Source organism: Gopherus flavomarginatus, chromosome 1 (genome assembly GCF_025201925.1).
Source record: "Gopherus flavomarginatus isolate rGopFla2 chromosome 1, rGopFla2.mat.asm, whole genome shotgun sequence".
In the NCBI taxonomy this organism is placed as follows: Eukaryota; Metazoa; Chordata; order Testudines; family Testudinidae; genus Gopherus; species Gopherus flavomarginatus.
This window is the reverse complement of record NC_066617.1, coordinates 232,281,409-232,306,961: the sequence shown is the minus strand read 5'-3', so window position 1 is coordinate 232,306,961 and position 25,553 is coordinate 232,281,409. Positions and strand designations below refer to the sequence as shown.

Sequence of the window (25,553 nt, the reverse complement as noted above, 5' to 3'; positions counted from 1 at the left end):
AGTGGGATACGGATTTCCTGTCCCACCTGAAGACTAGGACAGCATCAGGCTGTCATCCTCAGCTGCTGCTGCAGGTCACCATGTCTTAATTATAGGGCTGTCTTTCCCAGCTGTTCCATGATCACTAGGGCCTAACGTATTGGTCATTGCTTCCAGCTTTGGTAGTAGGTGGCCATGCCTCACTACCACCTCCATCTCCTTTTCCCAGCTGATGGTTATGGAGTGACAGGAGGGACAGCAGTCCAGGTGAGGAAGAACGGGCAGGCAGTGAGGGGCCTGTTGGCCCTCCATTTCTTTCTTCTACCCATCCACCATCCTATAAGGCCAGAAGGTTCCTCAGCGTGCACCAGTCAAAATTTATCCTGGTGTCATTTCCAATGATAAAGTGGTCCAAGTCTCATCATTTATAATTGGGAAAATATTTTTACCTGAAGAGTGGATTCCTCATTATATAGGCCCTTCACAGGCAGCCACGTTGAACCAGGCATAATCTCTGCTCCTTCCTGAGGGAATGAAAATTACTGAGGTCATCAGGCCCACAAGAATAAACTAACAGAAAATTGTGCTGTGACACTCTAAGTGCCCCTACATGCTTTCACAAGCAATGCTAACTTGGGTGGATGGTATTGCAAGTATGGTCTCTCACCACCTATTTAAAAAAAGAGCTTTGAACCTGAGGAGGAGTCAGGGTATGCAGAAAGCCATCCTAGATCTCCTACAAATGGGAGCAATTGAACCCATTCTGTCTCTTCAGAGAAAATAAAAGCCTTACATTATACTGTTCCTTTTTTTTTAAGTCACAACAGCTACAAAGCACATCTCGACATCAAGTATCTCTACAGATCATTAGAATTAATAAATAAAATAAAATATCAAAATGGTGACCTTAAAATCCATACTTGCTGCCATCAATGGGCAGGACTGAATGACCTCTTTATATGTGAAGGATGCCTGTCTCCAGATCCCAATTCAATAGTCTGACAGATACCTCCTCAGTTGTGCTCTCAGATCACAACATTACCAATACAGTCCTTGCCCTTTGGTTTAGCTACAATGATGCAAGTGTTTACAAAAGTGCTGGTAGTGTTAATAGCAGCTGTCAGAAAACAAGGGTTCTATGTTTCTCTCTTCCTGGGTGACCTCCTTATCCAAGTCTCATCCAGTGTCAGCCATAGCCTGTGTCACCGAAGCAATAAAGATGCTACAGAGCCAGAGTTTTGTGAGTCAGTTACCAGTTTCAGCATATTCCCAATCTCTGAGTGGGAATGGTTACTGTCCTCTGCAAAGTTGCTTATTGAAGGGAAGGCCGGAGAAGCAGAGAAATCTTTTCAAAACAGCCAAGGGAAAGCATATGAATGCATACTCAAGGACAGTACCCATTCATATGCCTCTGTCTCAGCTGGGATCCATGGTCTCCCATGTAGATATTCTTAGTGGGTCAATGCTCACATGAAGGCATTATAGAGATTTTTCTTATTCCTCTCTCAGTTATCTTTTATCCACCCAACAGCAAAGGCATCTCACCCAGGAGGATTCTAGGGTCATTCACACTGGTTAAGGACTGTCCAAGGAAGACTGTCCAATCACATCCAAACAAGAGAGCAAGCACAGCATAAACTTGTGAGAGCTCAGGGCAATCCATATGCTCTCAAGACTCTGCTTCTATATTTGGACTTACCTCAAGTTCTAATCGTGGAAAACCACACCTCAGCCATGTCATACATTTACAGACAAAGGGAACAAGGTTTGCAGTCCTTCAAAGAGAAGCTCACCTCCTGATGACTTGGGAAAAGGACAATGCGAGTTAATTTGCTCTCAGATCCAAGGCAAAATTGAATGTTACAGCTGACTGGCTTAGCAGGCAAAAGTTAGATCATCCAGAATGGGAACTACACCTAGAGGTGTTTCATCTCCTGGTAAAGAAATTTAGTCTCTCAGTGACAGATCTGTTTACCTCCTATCTAAATGACAAGGTTTCAGTGTTATTCTTTTGCTGGTGGGATCACAGAGACATGGTAAAAGATGCCTTGTTGCAAAGATGGCCAAGAGGTATTCATATGCTTTCCCACCCTTTCCTTTCCTCATCAAAATGCTACAGAGAAGCAGCACTGGTAATTCTGGCATCCCCATTTTGGCCAAGGAGACCTTGACTTTCTGATCTCCTTGACAGCGTACAAAGACTTCCATCTACTTTCTGTCAAGAAGGGATATGATATTAAAATTGCCAGTCAATCCCATGCATCAAAATGCAGACAGTCCGAGCCTAGCTGCCTAGTTCTTGAACAGAGCCTCGTAAACCAACAAGGTTATGCAGAAAGCTAATAGCCAGTAAATCTACTAACTGAGCATCTCAAGAACTCCCCCAACTCCACCTTCTCTCAATCTGCATTGGCACCATAGACTCTTGAATTTCTTCTAGCAGTTCACACTCGCAAAGAGCAAGTTACTGCTTTGTCTTGCATCCTTTGTGCAGTAGAGACATCATGAATCTCTTTGGACCCAGATGTCCAACATTTTTCTTATGACAGCAGCATCTCTACTACCTCCTCCTGACATATGTAAACTTCTTCTATGAAATCTTTCCTGGTTCTCAGTGCCATTACAGACCCTCTGTGTTAACCACTCATGAAGGGGTCATTACTTTTTAATAATTAAATGGCTTGTTTTATGACAATCATGTCTGTTCACAGAGGTTTGGGGTTAGGAGCTCTTTTCCTGGAACTTCCACACTGCACATTCCATAAAGCTAAAGAGGTCCTCAGAACTGACCCTGGCTTCATACTAAAGATTAGTTCCAGGTTCTGTAAAGCACAGGGCATTGTTCTTCCATCCTTCTGTTCAGCTCCAACCCACTCAAAGAGAAACTGTGGCATACTGTGGATGTCTGCAGAGCTCCCAATGTATCTATTCACTGCACAGCTCAGGCCAGAAGGACAAAAGCTTTGTGCTCTATTATCCGGTGTCAGTCTTTGAAAACATCCATTTCCAGATGGCTGAGATACTGTATATCAGAAATGTACAAATCAAAAAGCCTAGCTCCATCTTCCAATGTCAGAGCTCACTCCCTCAGAGCCATGGCAAAATCATGGGCAGAAAGATCATATTCCTCATACAAGTAAAGCAGCCACCTGAACAACTGTTCATGCTACCTTCAAAATTCTACAAGCTGAACATCCAGCCATCTGATGCTGCCTTCAGTAGAGAGATGTTCTTTACTGTAGTATCCCAGTAACCATTAGGAAAAGGTTATCCTCTTTCACATCTGTACATAACTGAATGTTGTTGCCTCACCCCCACCCAAGTGGGCACTACTATGAAAATCTCAATGTCATGGATCTATGGACCTCGTTACACGTAAGAATAGGACAGTTTTTTCTGTCTTACCTGAACATTTTCCTTTCTTGGAGTATTGAGGTCCACAGATCCCCCTGCCCTGTATGGAGTATTAATTGGAAAAATATATTAAATAATTAATTGGCACTCAGTGTTTGTTGTTCATTGAATTCTTACTCTTCAGGAGAGTTGTTCTATTTTGTCTCAAATCTTAATTTTCCTTACTAATATAAAGTGCTAGGCTATGGAAGTGTCTCAATTGGCAGTTTCTCAGAGGTGGCGCCATAACTCCCCTGCCTCTGATTGACAGGTTTGGCCTTCCTCCGAGGCTGCATAGAGCAGAGTGCCCAATGTCTTGGATCTGGGACCTCATTACTCCAAGCAAGCACAGTTTCAAGTAAGACATGGATAAATTTTCTTATTCCTTTGAACTATCCAGGCAAGCGTAAAGTGGCTTTATAGAAACCCTCTCATGTTTTTTTCCTTTATTGGTACATGCACACTGCAATCCTTCCAGACTACACATCTGTGTATGAGGAGGAGGGAATATGTGCTTAGATGCTGTTCTCAGTTTGGATCTCCCAAAGATTTAGTGGTGCCATGCACTACTTTGGATAAAGTTTGTCATACTGAGATCATTTTGATCTGCATCACATTAATAGTTTGATCTCCAGCTCTGTACAAAAAAAAAACCCCCCAAAAAAAAACCCCAAAAACCCCACACCACATTTAGAAACTTTTTGAAAAAAATGCTATTTTAATGGCTTACCTCTCCATGACCCCTAGCTCAAAGGACCCCAAATTTGTGTCACTAACCTTACCTTGCATCCTTCTGAGACGCACCAAATTTTCAAAGGAATCCAACGAAACATATTGATTTTAAATGACTTTGAAAGGTAGACTTTTAAATAGAAGGAGGGGCAGGGATAGCTCAGTGGTTTAAGCATTGGCCTGCTAAACCCAGAGTTGTGAGTTCAATCCTTGAGGGGGCCATTTAGGGAACTGGGGTAAAAATCTGTTCGGGGAATGGTCCTGCTTTGAGCAGGGGGTTGGACTAGATGACATTCTGAGGTCCCTTCCAACTCTAATCTTCTATGATTCTACAAACCTTAACTGTAGTGGCACTGCTGCACCACTTTAATAACAGAGATGCTTCCTGCCACAAAGAGCTACAGTCTGTGGATGTGTGCAAGTTTGTGCATGGATTGGGGTACATTGGCAGAGCTGTGGGGTACAGGAAGGTTGGGGTGCACTGGGGGCAGAGGGAATTTGAGGCTGCATGATTGTGGTGCACTGGCAGAGCTGGGGGTGCCACACCTCCCTCATCTGATCCCTCCTCTACTTCCCATCCTCATTTATCCATAACCCCCCTCTCTTTGCTGCAGCCCCAAATCTCTCTCCCCTTATTCCCCCACTCCTTAACACACCATCCCCCAGGAAACATTTATATGTCTATTCCCCCCCACACACACACACAAAGACTTTGATTACATTCTCCCCTAAGTAAAACTGCCACCCATGACTCACAGCTTGTATCAACCTCCATCCTCTCAGCCCAAAACTCCTTTTTCTGAGGCAGGGGCTTGTAATTTTCTTATACTTAGTTATATTAATTGGAGGGTGAGTTCACAGTCATCAATCTCAATGAGTTCCTGATCCAGCCAGTTGTCATCTTAACTACACAAGGCAGCAGAAAATTACTGTTTTAGGTGGAGCCTATAACACATTGATCAAGTGACCCCAAATTTGCTACTCCCTCCCCCACGAGACACAGAAAATTTCAGAGCACTGTGATTAACCTTTTGGATTTTAGAGCACTTGTATCATGCTTTAAAGCATATAAAAAGGCAGGAATGAACCCCTCTAGTCATTGTTCTGTATTGGCACATGCGCATTGTAAAAAGAAGTACCTTTTCTTAAATACTGTTCCATGTTGGGTCTCCCAAAGCTTTAGTGAGTTCCTTGCACCAACTTGGATAAAGTTTGACAGACTGAGACCACTTTGCCCTGCATCATGTCAATAGTTTGAGTACTAGTACTGCGCGCACACACACACGCACAGACACATTTTGAAAAATGCCTATTTTTTCCCATGGCTTATATCTCCACAATCCTAGCTCAAATGACTTCATGTGGGTCATAACCCCACACAGTCCTGAGGCACACCAAATATCTGGACTAACTATGTCAATTTTAGAGGACATGGAAAGGTTGACCTTAAAACAGAAGTCGTGATACAGCCTTAACTATAGTGGCACTGCCATGCCACTAGAATGTGTTTATAGGATTGTTTGCTTACAGTGTGCCAGTCAATAAGGCAGTAATTTCTGTAGCAGGAGACAGAATTAACATCAAGATTTCTGTTCTGTTTGTTTGGGTTTTTGGTACAGTTAAAATGGCTTCTGGATACATCATGAGTTTGTTTTCAATTGGCTGTGTGAAGAATAGTGCTAGTATACAAACTGTAGATGGAAGGCAAATCATCTTGTTGCCTTTTAAAATGATGTCTTCTTGAAATTCCAGCCAGATTTGAATAAACAAGCACCCTAGGGATATAACTATCCCATTTCAAGACATTGACATTCCTTCAGGGATAAAAAGAATATATGTGATCAATGTTATTGAGTGATAAATTTCTTTCTCTAAGAATAGAAACAACAGTAGTTGAAAACACATCAGTTTCAGCCTTATCTTTAGAAAACACCTAAAGCTTAAACAAGTATTGCTTATCTATTAAGCATGTGTTCCTGTAGGCGGCGTGTATGCTGATATAGTATTTTAGCACACAGTTATAAATTTAGAACATATAAGAAAAGGCAGATGCCATTACTGTCCTGTTATTACTGGGCATGGCACTGCAGTTCCAGCAATATGCTGAATCATTAATCTCTCCTCTTATGGATAATTTAGCAAGTTTTTGAGTTTTGTGTAGCATAAAGCAGCACCTAATATGCATGAGTGGCAACTCTTTTTGTTAAGCTCCAAACTTAGAAAAATAGCAAAATCCCACATTCTGGGTTTGAATACTTTTAGTATTCATTTTCCAAAATTCACTAAGCAGATGATGCAGCAAGTTTCTGAGCCATCAGAACAAGCCAAGATATGGAAGGGTCAATAAACGTGATTCAACTATACTTCAGTTTTTCATGTCAGGATCTGGAAATGTCCTATTTAGTGAAATGTGGTACAAGTAAATCATGAGCTGTTGCAAAATGTCTTGCGTAATTAGAAGTATTTTGAGATATGGGAAACGACATGAATTTTCAAAAACAGATGTGTTTTCCTCTATTTAACTATTTTTCTATTCAACTTCTATTTATAATAAAAATAATAGATAATATATGGAGATATACCTATCTCATAGAACTGGAAGGGACCCTGCAAGGTCATCAATTCCAGCTCCCTGCCTTCACTAGCAGAACCAAGTACTGATTTTGCCCCAGATCCCTAAGTGGCCCCCTCAAGGATTGAACTCACAACCCTGGGTTTAGCAGGCCAATGCTCAAACCAAAGCTATCCCCTACAATCACTGTAAGCATTCAAGCATGTTTAGTTATTCTGAGACATTAAAGAGAGAGAAATTCATGTACCTTATTAGCCATGTCTATATTTTTTTCACTAAAACAATTTTGGCAATCAACAGCCCAGGATCCAACATTTTTTATGCTAGGAAATGTTAGTGTTCTTAGGAATCCAACTGAACCTCAGAAATATTCCTCTAACAGCAATAGCTTTTGCCAAAGGATGAGGATGCAGAAATCTGAAGTCAACAAGAAGCTCGAATGTTGAATGTGATGGCACTGGGTGAGGTTATTGGACTAACAAATATCTAAAGGTCAAATTCATCAGAATGCTCCAGCTGCTTTGTACCATCCTAAGTAACCCAGTGACAGAGAAGGATGATAATGGAGAGGATTTGGAGGGGGAAGATAAGGAGTTTATTTAGGAGCAAGTTAAGAAAGAGAAACTGAGGTGCAGGATTGGATGGACAGACATGAGTTGGGGTAAAGAGATAGATTTGAGAGTCATCAGCATAGAGATGATGGTTGAAACTGAGTGAAATGATGAGAAAGGGTGTAAATCATGAAGGCGGGAGGAGAGAGCCCTGTGGCACTCCCACTGATACTGGGAGGATGAAAGAGAAGGATCCACCAAAAGAGATGATGAAGTACCATTTAGAACGTTAGGAATAGAACCGGGAGAAGACAGAATTGAAGAAGCAATGGACAGGTCAAGAGTGAGGATGCTGTGGGGACCTTGAGATTTGGCCAAGACGACATCACTAGAGACCTTTGTGAGGTGGTTTTGGTGGAGGGAAAGGGACAGAACATGGACTGGCAGAGATCAGTGAATTTTAGGCAATAATTGTAAATGACATATTTAAAGAGGTTAGAGATAAAGGGAAGGAAAGAGATTTGGTGGAAGCTGGACAGTCTGGTGAATCCAAGCACATTTTACTGAGAATGCGGGAGTCCCCTGTATGCTTTTTTTTTTAAGAGAGGGAGAATCCAAAGAGTAAAGAGAGATTGAGGAGGAGGGAGATGTTTGGGTTAAATCAGGTTAAGAGGCAGGAGGGAATGGACTCATAGGAGCAGGGTGAGGGATTAGAAGTATTCAGTACATAAGAGCATTAATCCTGGAGGAGAATGAGAAGAGTATTGGCATAACTACATCAGTGCATGCCCACCCAGTCTAGTCATGGCCTTAGAGAAGGAGAGGAAAGGGGCTAGAAAGAGAAATCATGGAAAAGCTTGTTGGTCTTTTCTTTGGAAAAGCTAGTGAGATCTTGTATGGAATGGGAGGAAGGGGCAGGAAGAGAAGAGGATTTGTGAAGGGAGTTGCATGTGGCAAATACACAATGGAGGTGATTGTCACTGGCTCCCAGGCCCATGGCAACACGATGCTGTTTGGCCAGGACCATTTTGGAAATGAAGGATGAGCAAACCAGCCTGGGGAAAATCTGCTTGGTCTTTAGACTTTCTCCAGAGGCAGTGGTATGGAGTGGGAGCAGAGAAAACAGACATTGGGCTGGGCTGGGGGTTAGTAAGCAGATGATGTGATGGGAAAAGGAGTAAAAGGGAGAGATTGGACTGCTGAGAATTAACTACAGCCAGCAGAGACAAAGGAGGGGACAGCTGGGAGGAGGGAACTGTTAGTGACATGTAAAATGTCTCCTATTTCCATAAACGCAGCAAACAGTCCTGTGGCACCTTATAGACTATTTCCATAATTCCCTTGCTTCCATTAAAGGCATACGTATCACTGCTCCTGTTCTCAAGACTGGTAAGTAATAAAGTGGGCTGGCGTTTGCCTACTATACAGATGAGTTAATTTTTATCCTATTGAATATTCCCCAAACTCCTTCCAAATCCATCATATCATAGACAACAAGTAAGGGATGCAGACCATTATAGCAAAGAGATGCCCAAACACAAATACATGCAATGCAGTCTATGTGGTAAACCATCAATTTTACAAGAACATATGTCATATGGCAAACTAGGACTTGGTGTACAATCTAGGATCGGCAACCTTTGGCACATGGCCCATCAGGGAAATCCGCTGGTGAGCCAGGACCGTTTGTTTACCTGCAGCGTCCTCAGGTTCGGCCGATCGCAGATCCCACTGGCCACGGTTTGCCATTCCTGGCCAATGGGGGCTAGGGGAAGCAGCGGCCAGCACATCTGTTGGCCCGTGCTGCTTCCCACAGCCCCCATTGGCCTGGAACAGTGAACCACGGCCAGTGGGAACTGTGATCGGCCAAACCTATGGACGCTGCAGGTAAACAAACCATCCTGGCCTGCCAGTGGATTTCCCTGACAGGCCATGTGCCAAAGGTTGCCAATCCCTGAGTGTACATGATTACGGCCAAATTTTACACAGAACCTTATTTCATTTCCATCCTATGCATATCATTAATGACCTTGTGGGAGTTTGCATTTATCACTTACCCAATGAAAAAACAATTGTGTAAAAGGTTAGCAGATGAAGTTGCTGTAACTTTGAGTGCCTATTGATTTTTAATCTTATGATGTCTCATTTGCTATGAATAAAAAAATTGGTTTTAACAGAATGATCCTTTTAGTAAAGCAAATCAAAATGAAAAGACAATGGAGAATTTGTGGTAGTAAAATTTCCAATAGCATCAAGCTGTGAGGATATTTTTTAGATGCAACAACTTTGTTTCACCCAGTCTCACTTCTGAGCCATCTAAAAACAGCCAGTGAAATCCAGATGATTGAGATTTTGGCTAGCAGAATATAAATGATATGCAAAGCCAGGAAGGAGGATAATCTGCGGTATGGAAGATATGAAGAAAACCCAACACTTTAGTTATGGGAAGCTCAGTGCTTAAAACTGATAATTGGAAAAGACATTGATTTGTCAATTGTCTTTATTTGCTGCAAAAAATCCAAACAAGCCTAATGGAACTTGCATTTGAGTACTTTTAAGAGTGTGCAGACATTCCTGTCTATTTTTAGCTGTGTATTTTAAATTATTAATATCATTTGAAATGTTTAATTAGTTTTGAGAAGCATTTGCATAAATTAAATGCATGAGGTCTGTCTGAGGAAGCTGTGGTAATCTCTCTCTGGCTGTCTGTGGTTTTAGTAAATAGTTTAAAGGAAAGCATCCATCAATGGAGGAAAAAAGCATGTTCTTTTCCTTCTCCACATGGCTAATCTTTAGCTGGAGGAATTATATGCACACATTTGTTATGTTTGACCGAAGCAAGTGGCAGTGATATGGGGCACACTCAAAGATGGCAGGGGAATTCAGTTTGTTTCCCACATCCCCCCCAACCTGGCATGGATTGTCCTCTTTTATCATTCCTTCTTTTTCTGTTGATAGCTGCCAGGCTTTCTTCTTTGCTGGGGAAGACTATTGCTTGCTCAATGCACCTACAAGGGGAGTACGGGTGCATAAGGTACTCCCTTACTTTCCTGTATAGGCTACCTACATCATGGGTCACAGCTCAGGTTGGGAAGCCCTCTGTGGGGTTGCCACTCTCCTTTCTGTGCATATGAGTGGGGTGTAGGTAGGCAGGCAGGGCATGGATGAAGCTATTAATCCACCCTCCCTCACCCATTTCACCAGCCAGCAGGCATAAAAAGGGAAGTCATCAGTGTCTAGCAAAACGCTGCTTCAGATGACGCTACTTCCCTAGGGACCACACAGTGACTCTGAGATAGGTGCTGCCCCTTACTTAGGACAGATTGTATTCTTACAATCTAGCCTAAGTACAGTCTCACTGAAAAGAGGGAAAATTGAAAACCAAGGCTGAAAAAAATCAGAAGAAGATTCTAATAGTGAGATCAGTTGGGCTACCAGCCACATTAGAACTATAACCAAGTCCTAGGAGTCACTTAAGGCACTACAACACACTCAATTGTTGGCTCTGGTGGAGGTGTTTCCCTTACCAGACTGTAGCGGTGAGGGATACATGGGGGTGGTACCTGGAGCCTGCCATGCAGCAGGTGCACAGGGTGAGCAAGATTAAAGCCCCTTTAAAAATGGGACCCTACTGAAGCAACCATTTTCCACTCACTGAGAGCAATTAGGATGGTCAGATATTCATTCTCCATAGAAATAAAGGAGAAAGCCAGGCAGACTTGTGTCAGGGAAATTCCTCCTATTTATAGTTTTAGCAAAGGTAATTGTAAGTTAAATTGTATTTTTTTGCCTTGTTGGCAGATAGGGTTCTGGAGTTTGTCACTGACCAAGAGACTTCATCGAAACTGACCTGGTTTTACATTGGTCTAACTACACTGACTTCTGTGGAGTTAGTGCGGCTTTAAACTTAGAGTAGAATCAAGCTCAAATCAGCTTTGCTCCCACCACACCACTTCCCTTGAGTCTCTGTGCATCTCTGATCTCTGCCTCTCTGTCCTGGGTTCTTCAGGCATTTGACTCTCTTCTCTTACGAGCTTCATCTCAGCTGGGATCTCTGTGTTGAAGGATGTTCCTGCGTGCAAAGTCACTTCATTAATAAAACTCCCCGTTCCCTTTTGTCACAATTTGGCAGCCCCGTTAATGATTGTCTCACATTTTAATTAAAATGCAACACTAATTACATACATTTAAAATAACCATGCTATAGTCTGCTCAGACCTGCATAAGCCCAGGCAGGAAAAGGAAAGTGAGGTGGTTATGCTGTGTCCATCTGTTGCAGAAAGGAGAATAACCCCCAAATCAAAATAATGTGAATTAATTCTTCTGCTATGTATATCCAGAGGCAGACAATTGTGAGATTCCCACTGAAATGCTGACCAGATGTCTTTGTGTACATCACAAGTGGACTGGCAGAACTGTTGTCCAACCTGGTAATGAAGTCATAAGAACAGACATACTAGGTTGGACCAAAGGTCCATCTAGCCCAATATCCAGTCTTCTGACAGTGGCCAATGCCAGATGCTCCAGCGGGAATGAAGTCTCCAAACTCCATTGTCCTGAGAGCCTAACATCCAGGCAGGTAGTGCCCAGACAGAATCATTCACATACCACAGAGGAGCCCAGATAGTTGATTCTCCAGGCAACCCACTGGATTTGATCAAGCACAGTAATTATGCCATATACTATGGTGACGCCTCCTACAGACGAGTGTCAAGGCTTTCCCTTTATTTCATCTAGGAGGTGGACTGCTCATGTTAGTCAACTGTTGAAGAGTCACAGATGCAGCGAGTATCCAGACTGCTTTAGGGGCCACATTACCCAGCTGTATTAGCAATGTACCGGTAGACTGGTCAGATACCAAAACCATAAGCTGGCTACACCCCTGACTCCAAAGTCTCCTCTCTCTACCAGAGACCAACTTGGTTCTTTTCTCCACAAGGAAGGTAAAGAGCCACTGAAGAGTAACCTCCCTCCCTCCCTTAGCCCCCAATTTTCACTACAGTGTCTGGAGTATCTCACGGTGAGCCACATCAATGCCTGCCAATAGATTACAAGCATGTCTCATCAGTAGCTCATAACTAGTTCAATACAACATTGATTTATTTTTAATTATTACCACCTGTCTAAGCAATGGTTTATTTCAGTTTTGAAAATACCGATCTGAGTTCATCATTGTCATTGTACAGTATAACTATAGCTGACATCTCTAGAAAATACATTCTAGTTAACAGTCCTGAATTGGCTGGGAAATGGTCTGGATGATCTAACAAGTCTTCCCCATCTCTTAACTTCCACACAAGCTAACCATAGGGCCCAGACTTGCAGGCAGAGCTTTAAGCAGGCAGAGACTGCAGGACTAGACCTTAGAGGAATCAATCCATAGCACCTTTCATCCAAAATCAGTGTTTTACACTGAGGTGGGGAAAGGAAAGCAAGAGAGTTAATTTTCCTGAAATGTGCCCTTATATGAATATCTCCTACCCCATTCAAGATCTAGTTCAATAGGATTAAAGACATTCACTTGTGTAGAACAAAAGCTGATCCCATTCATGAAGAAGAAAAAATAACACTAAATGTGTAGAAAAATCTCCCACTTCTTAGTATCCTCTCTTTCCATTATAAAAATTGTTTAGAGCCAGCACCTAAGACACAAGAAGAAAATATAACTACATTAGGAAATAGATTCCTTTGCTACATTTTCAATGTTATGTTACTAGCACCTAGAAAATATATTTAATTTTCATAGCACAATTCTTCTGAAAGTCTGAGAATGAACAGTTAAGGGACACAGCACTTCAATCTTGCTCATATTTCTTTTTCATTTATGATAACCCCCTGCAAGTTACAACTCTCCACACAAACTAAACTACACCCCTTTCCCCCTCCCCCTTATTTCCATAAATGGACATAAAGTTAAGAAGAATATATTACAGGGAGATTGTTATGTTGCATTTCCATATCATTGAGCCTGTTTCTGAATGTTTCTTGGTCACAGTTCAGGATCTGGGCCAACAGCTGTTTCTCTGATTGAAGGTGCATGTCTATTTGTTACTTCAGTGAGGAATTTGGGAGTCTTCTTAGACCATTACCAGTGAAAATGGCTGCTTTTTTTCTGTCTGTGCCTGGCTAGGAGATTGGGACTGTTTCACTCAGCTGTGACCCTCCTCTCAATAACTCACATCTTTAATACATTTAGACTGGCAAGTGGCAATGTGCCGTACTAGACTAACCTTGCATACATTTTGCAGCTGAAGCAAGTTCACTTGTTAAGTGAGTACATGACACTGATGCATTTTCTTCTGCAGTGGATGTTTGTTGGCTTCTAGATGGAGTTTAACAGATTTTTAATTTATAAAGCCATAAATAGTGTGGGGCATGACTATCAGAGGCCTTATCTACACACACAATTGAACTGGTTTAATTAAATCTATTTAAAAACACACAACTGTAGTTAAACTGGTGCAGGTTTGTGGTTAGCCAGTTTCTCAGGTCTGAGCTCTCTCTTTCTGGACTCCAAGTACATTGAGGAGCTTGAGCTGAAAGGCACCTTAAATTTAGAATACACTCCCTCCCTTGGTCTCATATAGCCTGAGTTTGTTGATGTTCAAGGAACACAGCAAAAGGCATCATTCTGAGAAGAGCTAAAGTGTGTGAGATGGAGAGAGCTGGGGGTGGATAGAGAACAGAAGGACGTGAAGTTGGGTTATGTTTCCCGCAGAAAGGCTTGGTTTGTTGTTGCTATTTCTCTATTGTTTTATTATAATGGATTGTATTTTGCATGTCATCAAGGCACTTAGAAACTACTATTGTATAATTTCAGTAAGTAAAATAACTATACCTCTCCCATTCTTTGTGCTGTTTGGCAAGAATCATTTATCATGCAACAGAGAAAAACCAGTTTGTCACCTGTTGTAAGAACATCTTGCTGCTTGCATTTCTATGTATTTCTTTGGTATTTTTAAAGGTTACTGGAAAAGCTCTTTTTAAAAACAAAATAAAAGTAATACTTCTGTATTCCCAAGGTATAGTATTTTCTATCTTTGATATCCTGCACATATAACAACTTATCCTTTACAATTCATGAGGTAGGTATTTATTATACCCCTTTTGCAGATGGAAAAAATGAATACAGGGGCTAGAATCTGCACTCAGTTACACTGGCATAAATTGGAAGTGACTCCAGGGGTGTTATCCTGGATTTACAGTAGCATAAGATCAGAATCAGGCCTGGAGCATTGACATGATTTGCCCAGTGACACACAACAAGGCAATGGCTGATTTGGGACTAGAACTCTGGAGTCTCCTAGTCCTGTGCTCAGTCCAATAGGCTATTCTTCCTCGTACAGCTCCCTCACAAATTACAGAATATATTTAAAATAAATACACGTGATAACACTACTGTCCTTTAATCATCTTCCACATCCTGCGTTTGTATTTTGTCTACAGTGGCTAGTGACACAGAGAGCACTGCAGGCAGTGCCTCTGCCTGCATTGTAGCAGGGTTTAGGAATGTCATTAACTAATGCAAGAGAAGCACCGTGCCCTGAACTCACGTCTCAGCAGTCTTATCTTTAAGCACTTTACTTATTTATAATAATAGTAGGAGCAGAACTTTTACCTTTTTAGCTTTTCCCAGAAGGACTGAAAACTGTAAATGAACAAATCGCAAAAAGAGAGCGAAACGTTTCACTTTCACACTGCTGAAGATTTGAGATGAAAAGGACCCAAGTGGTAACAAGCTCTGTGTTAATACAATTATACACCTACTGGTGCATATAGCATATAGCAGTCTTCACACCAAAGTACTTGGTTCTCAAAGGCACTATTTGTTGCCTTCACTTCATTTATCCTCACTCAGTATAACCTATTTATTTTATCATGGCTTGTGATGCATTGTTATTTGCTCACATGAGTATGTCAGCTCTAAGGTAAGCAAAGCAAGCTTGATGATACAGGTGGTACAGATGGGTGACACTCAGCTGAAGAAGAGACAGTGGAGTTATAAAGCTTCACATCAGCTGTGGCTATAGCTCACTGTTTTTTGCAATCCCTTGCTCTGTATTGGCATCAGAAAGCTGTAGGTTAGAGACATGAGAGAGCGCTCTGCACTCGTGAACCTCAGGAGAGTTTATTTAAAATAAAAAAAAGTGAAATAATAATAATAATAAATAATAATAACAACAACAATAACAACAACAACAACAACAAAATAAATAGCACAGCAAGTGGGCTCTCTATGCTCTTCCTGACTTTTCTGGTCCTCAGCCACATCAAATTTAGGAACTAGGGCAGCTTCTGGGCTTGCATTTCATCCTGAGTAGAATGCAGGAGAATGGAGTCATTTGTTTGGTGGTTTGGAATCATTCATGGACGGCTGCCAGTAATTGTAGCTCAAACATTGTTATTCTATTCTAAACGGTCATACAAATTTACCAGCTCAGGCACTAAGTCTTCATCACCTAGTTATCAGGATGATGATAAAGGGCATGATATTTACTCACCTGTCAAAAAATATTATACAGCTTAAGCCAAGCGAGCCAGTGGAATTTTGTAAGGCAGTGTTATATTAACTCAAACCAAAAAGCTTGTCCACTGGTTTGTTAAGGAGCTTTGCAGTGCTCCTGGATGCTACAACCTTAATTGTATTCTACACAGACAATTGATTGTTTCTTATTTCTGTCCTTTATCCTCCAGGAAGATGATGTTACCCGTGACAGTCGATTCAATTTCAGTGGTTATGGGATGGGTCACTGTCTCCAGGTCAAAGACGGCACCGCAGTCAAGGCCACTCCTCCAAACCCCCCTCTTGCACCACCGAAGGATTCAGAGTCCATCAGAAAGAAGTTTGTTGACCGTGCAAAAAGGATTGATACAATATCCCGAGCTGCGTTCCCACTAGCCTTCCTCATTTTCAATATCTTTTACTGGATTACGTACAAAATTATACGGCATGAGGATATTCACAAGAAATAGGCAACTCTCTGGGGGTTCTGGGACCGTGTAGCCAAAGCGACTTGCTTGTAAATAAACAGTGAAATGTCTTTCTGTCATTTGGACTGAGGATTTTTTTTCATCCATGCTACTGAAGAGAATAAGACAAAAAAATGGAACGGAAGAAAAAGCATAGGAAAAAAGTGATTGACAACAAAAACAAGATGCCGTGGGACCACGCAATACGGATCCCTTACATACACTCAATATTGTTCTTCCAGATTCTGCATTGATCAGACGTTCTTAAACAGGGCCAAATTTTACTCAACAATGTCACTAAGATATTGACAAAAATAAAAACAACCGACCAACCTGAAACACCGACTGTGGGACTGTAGTGGCTATAGTACAGTGAGTTATAAGAGGACCAAACTTATTCAGGATAATGCTGCCTTTCTATTTGAAACAAGTCTACTGAGCTACATTCCATTCAAATGTCTGTAGTTAGCAGTTCACCAAGAAGTCCTTTTGTGCGTTGTAACTTATTTCTACTAACAGGGAAAAATGATTTATACTTTAATATCCTTGTGGGTGTGTATTTTAATATTATCTTGCTTTATTAGAATTGTAATTTTGGGGTCAAACTTGTGTATTGTGCTATTTATTTGATAGCTGACACTCATAGAAACCAGTTAAACTGCCCATTTTTTGTTCTAAGAGAGTGCACTTATTTCATTTAATTTCTGCTGTTTTTACATGCAACTTGAGGTGCCAAACTGTATTTTACCTGTTGTGCTACCCTGTACCACACTATTTATTAAGAACTTGTTTCCTGGCTGGTGTAGCTCAGTTTAGCATTGACTTTCTATTTCTTTCCATTACTGCTCTCATTGTAACTGCAACTGATAGCTCTGTAGGTAAACACAACTTGTTTACAGACTTCTAATTTGTATCTTTACTCGAAGTGGCGATCATTTTAAATATCATTGACTAACCTAAGAATTTTAAAACTGTACTGTGATTTTCATAACCTGTTACCTTTTGGTGCCAGAGCTACGTGGTTCAAATCCTTGCTACATGTTTTAAAGTAGAAAAAAATAAAAATTGAAATAAAAAAGGTATTTTTGCTTACACAGGAAAAGAAACTAAGATAAAACATAAGATCATTAAAAATTTTACACTTGCTGTAAAAGCATTTATTAAAAAAGTTATTTGTTCAATTTCAATAAAGCTAAGTGTGCTACTAATTTTTCTTTTCTTTTCAAGCTCCTTTTTCATTTGGGGTAGTGCTATTTGCAATAAAGGCCAGATTCTCAGTCACTCCAGCAGCAGAAAAGGGACTTAGAGCAGCAGTTGTGGGAACTCTAGGGAGGCCTACTTTAGTCCTCCTGAACTCCCCACCCCCACCCCCCCACCCCAGCAGAGGAGGGCTCCAGGGAAGGCTAGGGGGGTGAGTATGGATCTTAACACACTTCCAGCAATCCTGTTTGAGCAGAGCCTTGAGGGCTTTTATTCACCAGCACAAGTTATATCAGCCCTGTAATGCCTTTGAGGAGAAGTGTGCCACCCAGGCAGACCCTTGTATTGCAGGGCACGAAGGGAGGAAAAGGAGACCCTTCCCCCTAATAACATGTAGCCTTAGGGCAGTGGTTCCCAAACTTGTTCTGCCGCTTGTGCAGGGAAAGCCCCTGGCGGGCTGGGCTGGTTTGTGTACCTGCTGTGTCAGCTGATCCCAGGGGCTGCGGTTCGCTGCTCCACGACAATGGGAGCTGCTGGAAGCGGCGGCTCAGCCTGTGCCGCTTCCAGTAGCCCCCATTGGCCTGGAGCAGCAAACCGCGGCCACTGGGAGCTGCGATCGGCCGAAACCGTGGATGCGGCAGGTACACAAACTGGCCCGGCCCGCCAGGGGCTTTCCCTGCACAAACGGCAGAACAAGTTTAGGAACCACAGCCTTAGGGAAAGGTACACTGAACTACAAGTAGGGTGACCAGATAGTAAGTGTGAAAAATTGGGATGGGGTGGGGGATAATAGGAGCCTATGTAAGAAAAAGCCCCAAATATAGGTACTGTCCCTATAAAATCAGGACATCTGGTCACCCTAACTACAAGCCAAAAGCCTCTTGGCTCTAATCTTCTCCAAACTGGTCTTAATATTTCTGTGCACTTCACAACCTTAAGGCCTCACATACCCCCATCTTAAAGACTATCACTTGCCCACTTAACAGCTAAGACAACTGAGAGGTTGGATGTGGTCAGTGCAGACAGACTGAAAATAGAAGCCAGCTTACTCACAGGACATAGCTAAATCTCATCCAGTTTGCCACACCTCCTGTCAGAGAAAATGGCCCAGATTATGTACTTGTGTAGCCAACAGTCACAATAAGGACCTTTGTCCCTCTCTAGTGGCTAGACTATATATAGAAGTTAGTGAGTCTGCTACAGCTCCCAGGCTAATAAGCATTAATTTTTAGGTCAAATGGTAGAAGCTCATGCTCAGAGATTACAGGTTCATTCTCAACAGCCAGCCCAAAAAGGGTGTTGTTACACTTAGCTCCTCTCTGTCTAACCACTAAATCATATCTGTGTTCCCATAGCCAGGAAGAGAACCCAGGAATCCTGATGACTAACATTCTAATTCCACAAATAGTTACATAACTCAATGATAAACTGTATTGTCGTCCCCCGCCCCACACACTGGACTTGCCCACCGGATACTCATATGGTTGAAATGGAAGTGGTCTTTGTTATGTATTGTGGCAGAGCTCCGACCTTGTCCCAATGGGTCCTTCACTTCTAGGAGGTTTATGCTAGCCTCAGAGGCTCATTGCGACCTTCCACTTAGCCCTTCTCTCTCTAGGGCCAGGGTTACAGTCTACTGAGCCCTTTTCATCATAAAAGCAGCAAAGAATCCTGTGGCACCTTATAGACTAACAGACGTTTTGGAGCATGAGCTTTCGTGGGTGAATACCCACTTCCTCAGATGCATGTAGTGGAAATTTCCAGGGACAGGTATATATATGCAAGCAAGCTAGAGATAACGAGGTTGGTTCAATCAGGGAGGATGAGGCCCTGTTCTAGCAGTTGAGGTGTGAAAACCAAGGGAGGAGAAACTGGTTCTGTAGTTGGCAAGCCATTCACAGTCTTTGTTTAATCCTGAGCTGATGGTGTCAAATTTGCAGATGAACTGAAGCTTAGCAGTTTCTCTTTGAAGTCTGGTCCTGAAGTTTTTTTGCTGCAGGATGGCCACCTTAAGGTCTGCTATAGTGTGGCCAGGGAGGTTGAAGTGTTCTCCTATAGATTTTTGTATATTGCCATTCCTAATATCTGATTTGTGTCCATTTATCCTTTTCCGTAGAGACTGTCCAGTTTGGCCGATGTACATAGCAGAGGGGCATTGCTGGCATATGATGGCATATATTACATTGGTGGACGTGCAGGTGAATGAACTGGTGATGGTGTGGCTGATCTGGTTAGGTCCTGTGATGGTGTTGCTGGTGTAGATATGTGGGCAGAGTTGGCATTGAGGTTTGTTGCATGGATTGGTTCCTGAGCTAGAGTTACTATGGTGTGGTGTGCAGTTACTGGTGAGAATATGTTTCAGGTTGGCAGGCTGTCTGTGGGCAAGGACTGGCCTGACACCCAAGGCCTGTGAAAGTGTGGGATCATTGTCCAGGATGGGTTGTAGGTCCCTGATGATGCGTTGGAGGGGCTTTAGCTGGGGACTGTATGTGATGGCCAGTGGAGTCCTGTTGGTTTCTTTCTTGGGTTTGTCTTGCAGTAAGAGGCTTCTAGGTACACGTCTGGCTCTGTTGATCTGTTTCCTTATTTCCTCGTGCGGGTATTCTAGTTTTGAGAATGCTTGGTGGAGATTTTGTAGGTGTTGGTCTATGTCTGAGGGGTTAGAGCAGATGCGGTTGTACCTCAGTGCTTGGCTGTAGACAATGGATCGTGTGATGTGCCCGGGATGGAAGCTGAAGGCATGAAGGTAGGCATAGCGGTCGGTAGGCCACCGGTAGGCCACCGGTGATGGTGTGGCTGATCTGGTCCTTAATTCTTTTCATCATAGGTCAGCAAGGAGGTTGGTGAGAGAACTCCCACAGTCTCTGTTGTCCCTATGGGCTTATTCAAGAACAGTTTAGCCTCCTGTCCGGACAGGGGCCGTCTTCCCTCCCAGGAGGTGTTTCTGTAGTGGCGGGTTGGGGGGAACCCAGACCCGTCCTCTACTCTGGGTTCCAGCCCAGGGACCCTAATGGCCTCAGCTGTTGGCAGCCGACCTTTCACCACCAGATTTGCTACATTTCACTGGGCCACTTCCCCACAGCTCTCCTGCTTCGCTCTCTCTTAACGCCTTCTTCACCCTTACCTTAGGGCTCCCTTTCCAGAAGCTTAAGGGTGTCTTCATTACCCAGCCTTCAGCTGCACTTCCTCTCCTCTGGCTCCCTGGCTTTCTCAGTCTGACCTGAGTGAGCCCTTTCATAGTATCAGAGTGGCCTTAATTAGAGTTAGGTGCTCACATTAGCCTAACAGCTTCAACTGACACTCTGCAGGCTAATTGGAGTCATGTGCCCACCCTAGCCTGGAGCAGCCCCTGCTCTGGTCAGTCAGGGAACAGGAAACTGCTTATCCAGTGGCCAGTATATCTGCCTTCTACTACTCTGCTGTACCCAACTGGCCTGGGTCTATCACAGTATCTAAAGGCTGTGACTTCAAACCTGACCGATGTGAATCATGGGGATAAAATATGTAAATTAAGGAGAGAATGCTGGAATAATTGTCAAAATTACTTCTTAATTACACAATTATATTTAGAGGTGAATGAGGATATTATATTTCTTTGTTATATTTATAGGATTAATATTTCAGGAAATGGGAGTCGGGGCGGCTCTAGGTATTTTGCCACCCCAAGCACAGCAGGCAGGCTGCCTTTGCCAGCTTGCCTGCGAGAGGTCCCCAGTCCCGCAGATTGGCGGCAGCCTGCGGGAGGTCCACCAAAGCTGCAGGACCAGCGGACCCTCTGCAGGCATGCCTCTGAAGGCAACCTGCCTGCCGCCCTCGCGGCGACCGGCAGAGCACCCCCTATGGCTTGCCGCCCCAGGCATGCTTGGCATGCTGGAGCCACCGCGATGGTAGTTAATGTCCTTTTAAGAACTAGGTGGAGCACAAATTACAGGGATGGCTTAAGAACACTGAAGGTGAACTCCTGGCCCCACTGAATAGGAGTTTTGCCATTTACTTCAACGGGGGTCAGGATTTCACCCTGACAGCAGTGGGTGAAATATGTCTCTTGTATGTGCAGAGTGGAAGATCTTGCCTACCAGAAAGTGCACTTCAGTCTTCAAGGTGTGACAGTGTTTGAGAGACATGGATGTCTCAAAACATTGCAAATGAGCTTCAGAGCCTGTTGGTGACCAGTATGAATCCAGTCCAGTTTAGTAGAGATTAAAACTTACTCCTATCGAGTGGATGTTTGGTGGTCCGTATATGAGATGAGTTTGGTGGGTCTCAATGGCTGTTAGCAGTGGCTAAACAACTGCTTATTTAGATGTTCCCAAGATCGGGAGAACTGTGAGTGGGAAGCTTACTTTGCTGTTGCCCTGTAGATAAACCAAAGGCATTCATTACAGAGATATAAGGTCTAAATCTATACAATTTTTTTAAAGATAAAGTTTATGGCTATAAGGAAATTAATTGCAGACACATGGATTAGCTCATTAAGTAATTTACATACTTGTCACAGGGAGCAGCACAAAACATGTCAGTTATGCTAGAAGTGGGGAGGGAAAGACAACAGCCTGTTTTGTGTACTCCTTACCTCTCCCACACCAATGAAAATAAAACCTACACTTTTACTTAAAAAGTTCCTGGTAACATAGAATTGCCAGCAGCGAGATAAAAGATGAACCACAAAAAATGGACCATACGGATCAAAAAAAGTGCGTCAGAGGACTTACCTAACAAAGAAACAATGGTGACTCAGCATCAGGAACTCTCGCACAGGAAATTGTGGTGCTCAGAAAAATGATGTCCACACAATTAGCCCTGAATTCTGGGGACATTAAAACCCTTTCAAAGGCTGCTTCCCACATGAATGCTCCTATGGGTTTATCTGGGGGAATGAAACTAAAAAAATTAAACAGCCACAGGGCAGATGGATTAAATGCTGAAGCAGCTTCTTTTAAAGGCACGTATGGTGAAAATGGAGAGAAACAAGGATTTTGAGACTAGGTCTTAAAGGAATAAGCTTCACATATTAGAACTGCCAGAAGGGGTGGGGGGCAGAAAAAGCCAATGTCCTTGCTACAAAAACTGCTAGCTGCCTTGTTAAAGTTGCAGGGGCACTTTCCTCCAATTGAAATAGAGAATATCAAGTTCAGATAAAGAAGTCAAGAAAAACCAAGCCCCGTGATATTTAAGCTACTCACATTTAATGAAAAAATGATGATAATGAATGCAGACTTCCCAACAGAGCTTAACAAAAATGGAGCAGCATTCTACTGTCTGAAGAAAAGCCTCAAAGGAACTGACATCACGTAAGTAAGGCTGCAAGTCTGTCACAGAAGTCATGGATTCTGTGACTTTCTGGGATGTCTGTGACTTCTGCAGCAGCTGGTGCGGCTGACCTGGGGGCCACTTGAGCAGCTCGGACAGCCTCTGGGCCAGCCGCACCAGCTGTTGCTGGGGCGGTCTCAGGCCACCGTGTGCCCCCCACCAACCCCAGAAGCGGCGGGGGGCTCCGGTTGCCACGCTCCCCTGGACCCCATCAGGAGCAGGGGGGGATTCCAGCTGATGCGCCCCACCACGAGCAGCAGTGGGGGTCCCAGGCCGCCTCCTGCCCCACAGTACCCGCAGTGCCCCCAGGCTGCCCCTTGCCCCAGAGCACCCGCAGTGCCCCGGAGCCACCCCAGAGCACCCAAGATTTAGTTAGGGGAATATAGTACAAGTCATGGACAGGTCACGGGCCATAAAATTTTGTTTACTGCCCATGATATTTACTAAAAATACCCATGACTAAAACGTAGCCTTATACATAAGCTTTTAGGTATTTTGCTATTTCACACTGTACTTGGGTAAATCTACTGAGTGCTTTAGGCGTCCAGAAGAGGTTTTAGCAAGTTCTTCACTAACAGAGACCAGGTGCTCCCAAGAACAAGAATATGGCTATTCAATTTAAATCTTGTTAACTGATTTGTAAAAGACATTTTTTCTCCTCATAAAGCTATTCAGCTATTTCAAGCTTACAAAAAAAGAAAGCGGTCTTTTAAATGACTACATTAACTGGAAGAAAGTGGAAAAATGCACAGATAGTAATAAATTCACATTTTCTTCCCTCTCCTACCCCCTTTTTTCCCCTCTTTCTTCCATTTTGTTCATTCTCTAAGACAACGTCCGAGGAGATTGAGTTATATTGTACAAATATCAGAGGGTAGCCGTGTTAGTCTGGATCTGTAAAAGCAGCAAAGAGTCCTGTGGCACCTTATAGACTAACAGACGTTTTGGAGCATGAGCTTTCGTGGGTGAATACCCACTTCCTCAGATGCATGTAATGGAAATATCCAGGGGCAGTTGTATATATGTGTGCTAGCAAGCAAGCTAGAGATAACGAGGTCAGTTCAATCAGGTGCCACAGGACTCTTTGCTGATTGTACAAATAGTGGGTCAGACGGATTCTGGAGTCTCAGTCATGAGTTAGGGGCATAGCTGTGCTTCTTCTAGGAGAAGCTCCAAAAAGGAACTATGCCTCAGAGAGTCATTATTCCTCCTCTGCCCCAGAGGCAGGAAGTAAGTCTCTGCAGTGCAGCTCATCCCATTCCCTGCCTATCCCACCCTCTCCTCAATGACAGATGCTTAATTCAGCAAGAATTAATACAACGTATGACAATAATACAACGTTCACTTACTACATACAGGCCATGTTCTGGTTTTGTACAGTACTAACACAATGGGGTCCTGGTACGTGTTAGGTGCTACAGTAATATAAATAATAAATTTATCTTCCCTTGATCTTTGTGCAAAACTGCTGTTGGCATCAATGGGAAATGCAGTGTGGATTAAGGCTCATATGCCAGGCTAAATTTATATGTTGTCTTATGGACCATCGTTAAAAATGGAATTTGACCCTCCCCACAGAATGAGTTTGATTCTTCAGGGTTAGTAATAACATTACACTTAACATATATAAGGCTAGATAGGTAATGCTGGAACCAGCAACATCATCAACCCAGTTCTAGAAGCTCCACAAATTTCTTTTTGCTACTAACGGATATTCTAAGCAGTGTTGGTTTGAACACCTCATGAATACATTTGATTTCAGTGCACTCTCTGAGAATCAGGTGCATCAAGTAGATAGGTTTATAATACTCAGGGAGATGGAAAACGCCACACAGGACCCAAACACAGGAATAATACCTGGTGCAGCTGACTTTCTAGCTGACATTTTTTTAAACATTCTGGGCACAGCTGGTACGAATCAGACAATGGATTCATGGAAATTTCTCAGAAAAGAATCCTGTTATGTGGCATGAGAAAGGCATTTTGATTTCACTCATTTAAAGCAAAAAGATAAGGATGAGCCTGTCATAACATTTCTTCCCCGATCTGGACCTTAGCATCCAAAATATGGGTGTTAGCATGAAAACCTCCAAGCTTAGTTACCAGCTTGGACCTGGTAATTGCTGCCACCAGCTAGGATTTATACAGTGCCTAGCTCACTGTGGTCTCCCCAAGACCTTCCCTGGGGGACCCCCAGACTCAGATGCCTTGAGTCTTACAACAAAGGGAAATAACCCCCTCCCCGTGTTTCCTTGTTACTTCCTCCCAGGCTCCCCTCTCTGGACGACCCTAGGAGATTCCCTGCTTCCAGTCCTGGAAACACAAGTACCGAGAGATCTAATCTCTCTTCCCCCTCACCCAGAGGGTATGCAAAGTCAGGCTTAGTAAATCTAACACAAAGAGATTTTCCCCCCGACTTCTTCCTCCCACCAATTCCCTGGTGAGCTGCAGACTCAATTCCCTGGAGTCCCCACTAAAGAAAAACTCCAACAGGTCTTAAAAAGAAAGCTTTATATAAGAAGAAAGAAAAAGGACATTAAAAATAGTCTCTGTAATAAGGTGACAATATACAGGGTCAATTGCTTAAGAAAAAAAGTGAATAAACAGCCTTATTCCAAAAGAATACAATTTAACACATTCCAGCAACTACACACATGTAAATACAAAAAAACAATATAAACCTATTGTCTTACTATCCTTGTACTTACAACTTGGAAACAGAAGATTAGAAAACCTGGAGATAGAAAAATCACTCTCAGAGCCGAGAGGGCACAGACACCAGACAAAGAACAAAGAACTCACACCCAAAACTTCCTTCCACCCAGATTTGAAAAAGTCTTGTTTTC

General features: G+C 42.9%; 1 protein-coding gene across 7 annotated transcripts in view; it reads left to right on the top strand.

Moving 5' to 3' along the window:
- GLRA2 (glycine receptor alpha 2) overlaps nt 1-17,364 on the top strand; it is a 166,529-nt gene extending 149,165 nt beyond the window's left edge. For 5 of the 7 annotated variants that reach the window (XM_050964230.1, XM_050964221.1, XM_050964210.1 and 2 more), the window contains one exon: nt 15,922-17,364. In XM_050964230.1, coding sequence (XP_050820187.1) covers nt 15,922-16,200 — 279 coding nt within the window. In that variant the 3' untranslated portion in view covers nt 16,201-17,364. The remainder of the gene's footprint in view (nt 1-15,921) is intronic. The other 2 variants (XM_050964248.1, XM_050964243.1) reach the window with 1 other exon arrangement.
- The last annotated feature ends 8,189 nt before the right edge of the window (nt 17,365-25,553 follow it).